Raw genomic sequence first — 5,000 nt, 5'->3', positions numbered from 1 at the left:
TACTTACTTACTTACTTTATCTTTACTTACTTACTTAATTATAATCTTACTTACTTACTTATATTACTTACTTATTACTTATAATCTTACTTATTACTTATATTTACTTAATTAATTATACTTAATTAATTACATATACTTACTTACTTCCTTACTTATCACTTACTTACTTATACTTACTTACTTAATACTTACTTACTTATAATACTACTTACTTCATTACTTACTTAAACTTACTTAATTAATTACTTTACCCTTAATTACTTAATTAATTACACTTAACTTATTTCTTACACTTAATTACTTAATTAACACTTTCTTACTTACTTACCCTTTATTACTTAACCCTTAATTACTTACCCATTAATTACTTATTACTTACTTAATTATATTACGTACTTACTTATACTTATTACTTAATTATACTTACTTACACTTATACTTACTTATTTTACAATTAATACTTACTTACTTACTTACTTACTTACTTACTTACTTACTTACTTACTTACCTACCTACCTACCTACCTACCTACCTACCTACCTACCTACCTACCTACCTACCTACCTACCTACCTACCTACCTACCTACCTACCTACCTACCTACCTACCTACCTACCTACCTACCTACCTACCTACCTACCTACCTACCTACCTACCTACCTACCTACCTACCTACCTACCTACCTACCTACCTACTTACTTACTTACTTACTTACTTACTTACTTACTTACTTACTTACTTACTTACTTACCTACCTACCTACCTACTTACTTACTTACTTACCTACTTACCTACCTACCTACCTACTTACTTATTACTTACTTACTTATTACTTACTTACTTACTACGTACTTGCTTACTTATTACTTACTTACTTATTACTTACTTACTTACTTATTACTTACTTACTTACTTACTTACATACTTATTACTTACTTACTTACTACGTACTTGCTTACTTACTACTTACTTACTTACTTACTACTTACTTACTTACTTATTACTTACTTACTTACTTATTACTTACTTATTTACTACTTACTTACTTACTTACTTACTTACTTACTTACTTACTTACTTACTTATTACTTACTTACTTACTTACTTACTTACTTACTTATTACTTACTTACTTACTTACTTATTACTTACTTACTTACTTACTTATTACTTACTTACTTATTACTTACTTACTTACTTACTTACTTACTTACTTACTTACTTACTTACTTATTACTTCCTTACTTATTACTTACTTATTTACTTTCTTTACTTATTACTTACTTATTTACTTTCTTTACTTACTTATCACTTACTTACTTACTTTACTTATTACTTACTTATTTACTTTCTTTACTTATTACTTACTTATCTACTTTCTTTACTTATTACTTCCTTACTTCCTTCCTTACTTCCTTACTTATTTCCTTACTTACTTCCTTCCTTACTTACTTCCTTACTTACTTACTTCCTTACTTACTTACTTACTTACTTACTTACTTACTTACTTACTTACTTACTTATTTACTTACTTACTTACTTACTTACTTACTGACTTACTTCCTTACTTATTACTTATTTACTTTCTTTACTTATTACTTACTTATTTACTTTCTTTACTTATTACTTACTTATTTACTTTCTTTACTTATTACTTACTTATTTACTTTCTTTACTTATTACTTACTTATTTACTTTCTTTACTTATTACTTACTTATTTACTTTCTTTACTTATTACTTACTTATTTACTTATTTACTATTCTTTACTTACTTACTTACTTACTTACTTACTTACTTACTTACTTACTTACTTATTTACTTACTTACTTACTTACTTACTTACTTACTTTCTTTACTTACTTACTTACTTATTTACTTACTTCCTTACTTATTACTTACTTATTTACTTCCTTTACTTACTTACTTACTTATTTACTTACTTACTTACTTACTTACTTACTTACTTACTTACTTACTTACTTATTTACTTTCTTTACTTACTTACTTACTTATTACGTACAGCAGCGACGAGCGATTCCAGGTTCGCTACGTCAAACAGGACAACGTGAGTATTCTAGAGCATAGAGGGCGGAGAATTCTAGTAGAACTGGACTCTTAGGAAGGGAGGATCAGCTAGTTGCATAGAGAGAGGTTAATTCTAGTAGAACTGGACTGTTAGGAAGGGAGGATCAGCTAGTTGCACAGAGAGAGGTTAATTCTAGTAGAACTGGACTCTTAGGAAGGGAGGATCAGCTAGTTGCATAGAGAGAGGTTAATTCTAGTAGAACTGGACTGTTAGGAAGGGAGGATCAGCTAATTGTTTAGGATTACATGTTCTAAATTGAAGTGACCTGTTAGGGTTTTGTAGAGTTAGAATGTATGAATGTCTGTTAGGTGCAGTGAAGAATTCCATTTTTGGAAAGGATGGTTTGATTGTGTATTATAAGATAACTTTGTTATAACGGGAGGATCTGTTCGTATGATATAGGATTAAGTTAGTATATAGAACGATTTGTTAGTGCAATGTAGGCTTAAATTGTTAGAATTGGAGGATCTGTTAGTGCCCTTTAGGATTAAATTTGAAGAAAGGAGTATCTATCATTGTAGTGTAGGATTAAATTGGTAGTCAGAAGAACTTATTCAAAAAGTGTATGATCAAGTTGTTGGAAAAGATTTATTAGTGTAGTATGGACTTAAGTTTGTATATAAGAAAAAATGGGATTAAAATGGATAGAAAACGTAGTGTAAGATCAAATTAGTGAGAAAAGGAAGATATGTTAATGTAAGCCATGATATAAATCCTTACCTAATTGAACGAAGAACGAAGGAATTTATCGGACAAAGTGATCAAAATCAGCTGAGGAGAGCGAAGCCAGCTGTTCTGGTAAATAAAGAGCCAGCTGGTAAGATGAGAAGGCGATCGGCAAGACATAAACAAGATTAATGAGTTAGTGATGAGTTTATTGAGCAAGAGGGTGAGAACTATCCGGTGAGGCTTATAATTACATATCAGGAATTAAGGGTTAGTTCGGAAATATGAGGCATTTAAAGGAAAGTAAATTTAATGAGGCTGTAAATTAAGTGAAAACAAGTGAGAATTTCGCAGTGGCAGTTTGGAGTTGCTTAAATTAGTCAATTAGGATAATTAGTTAATGAGAGTGTCAGAAACGTAATGACAGTTTGGGCGTAATTAATGGTAAGATGGATGCTCGGATACGATTTGATTGCGGGATCAGACATGGATCTTTTAGTTAACTATGTTAGAGAAATGGTCTGCTATATTTTGTTTAATTATATATTGTTTTTCAGAGAAATGTATATGTATATACATGTTTATATGCATATATGTATATATACATATATATGTATATATATACATATATATGTTTATATATACATATATATGCATATGTATATATATATATATATTATATATATATGTGTGTGTGTGTGTCCGTGTGTGTGTGAACATATATATACATACATAAGCCTATATGCATAATTAAATTTATATTTCAGAAATTTATCATTCATTTATTTTTCTTTCCTAGTCATTCGGATTCGATGAAAAAGAAAAAACAAAAAAAACATATGAATAAACAAAACCAAGATAAAGCCTTTCCGAGTCTCCAGTGGCTTGACAAATATACATATATTATTTCCCGAATCATCTCTCTCTCACAAAAAAAAAAAATAATAATAATAATAATAATGCTCTCAGATGGAAAACCTATATCTTCGGCCTAAAAGAATAAAGAAATCTTTGATATTCTGATATTGAGATGCTGCTCTCCCTCCTCTCAGATTTATAGAGCGGAGTCTATGATTCCACGTAGCATCACCTGTGATTTAGTGATGACAGAAACGTCCATGTGGCAGAGAATTGAAAGTCATATTTCCATCAAACTTTCAGTAGTTATATATATATATATATATATATATATATATATATATATATAGAGAGAGAGAGAGAGAGAGAGAGAGAGAGAGAGAGAGAGAAAGAGAAAGAGAAAGAGAGAGAGAGAATGGATATAGAAAAATTTCTAATATAAATATATAATATATAGAATATATATATATATATATGAGAAAGTGTTGTGTGTGTGTGTGTGAGTGTGTGAGATGTAGATATATTATTATACTTATATATTCTATTTTTGTATAATTTATATATTATCTATATTTTGTGTTGTTCTGTGTGTTGTATGTCTATTTTCTTTCTTTTCGTCCAAAAGAGAAGAACAGACAGTAGGGAGAGGGTAATGGGTGGGTGGATGGGTGGGGGGCTGGAGGGTAATCTAAGTCTTTGATCTAACGTTCTTTTATGGATATACGATGTGTTACCATCGACACTTGAAAAGATATGATGTGTTATAATGATGATCGGGAAAATGATGACCGTTATATTAATGACAAGATATTGTGATGATGAGACATTGAATCACGATATTGATGATTTTATTGAAAGTGTTGATTTAATGATAATGAGTGTTATGATGACATTCATTAAGATAAGCAGCATGAATAGTAACGGTTATGATATAAATGCTAGTGGTGTTTATATAAAAATATGATTGTTATTGATAGAGTTAGTAAGGGGAGTATTAGTATCGCTGATGAAAATGATTCAAATGTGATATTGTAAGGAAAAAAATGTAAGGAAAAAAACATAAATAATACAAACACAAACAACAATCATAATGATAATATTAACTATAATAAAGTTAACAATAGTAATGAAATTAGTCATTATTTTCATTAATCGTTATCATTAATAGCATCTTTATTTCATAGTTCCCGTATCAACACCTCCATAACCATGATAATTATCACCATAAAACCAGCAATTAATGTACCAGACAAATTAATTGGAAGTGACGCCTCTTATGGAAATACTGAAGAAGGTGGGTGCCTCGCGTCAGAAATAAATTAGGTTCCCATTTGCCAGATAGCTAACTTCATTAGACATGAGAGGTCTGTGTGTCTTAGGCAAT

The 5,000-nt window shown here is 29.5% G+C and overlaps 1 protein-coding gene across 1 annotated transcript in view; it reads left to right on the top strand.

The window, feature by feature from the left end:
* LOC122247348 (uncharacterized) overlaps positions 1 to 5,000 on the top strand; it is a 574,040-nt gene that overhangs the window by 538,817 nt on the left and 30,223 nt on the right. The window contains exon 7 of the mRNA XM_086543691.1: positions 2,021 to 2,071. Coding sequence (XP_086399817.1) covers positions 2,021 to 2,071 — 51 coding nt within the window. The remainder of the gene's footprint in view (positions 1 to 2,020; positions 2,072 to 5,000) is intronic.

The sequence above is a fragment of the Penaeus japonicus genome, unplaced genomic scaffold (assembly GCF_977035675.1).
Source record: "Penaeus japonicus unplaced genomic scaffold, GWHDUDI00000001_assembly GWHDUDI00000014, whole genome shotgun sequence".
Classification (NCBI taxonomy): Eukaryota; Metazoa; Arthropoda; class Malacostraca; order Decapoda; family Penaeidae; genus Penaeus; species Penaeus japonicus.
Note: the sequence above shows the minus strand (reverse complement) of the source record. Positions and strands in the feature narration are given on the sequence as shown.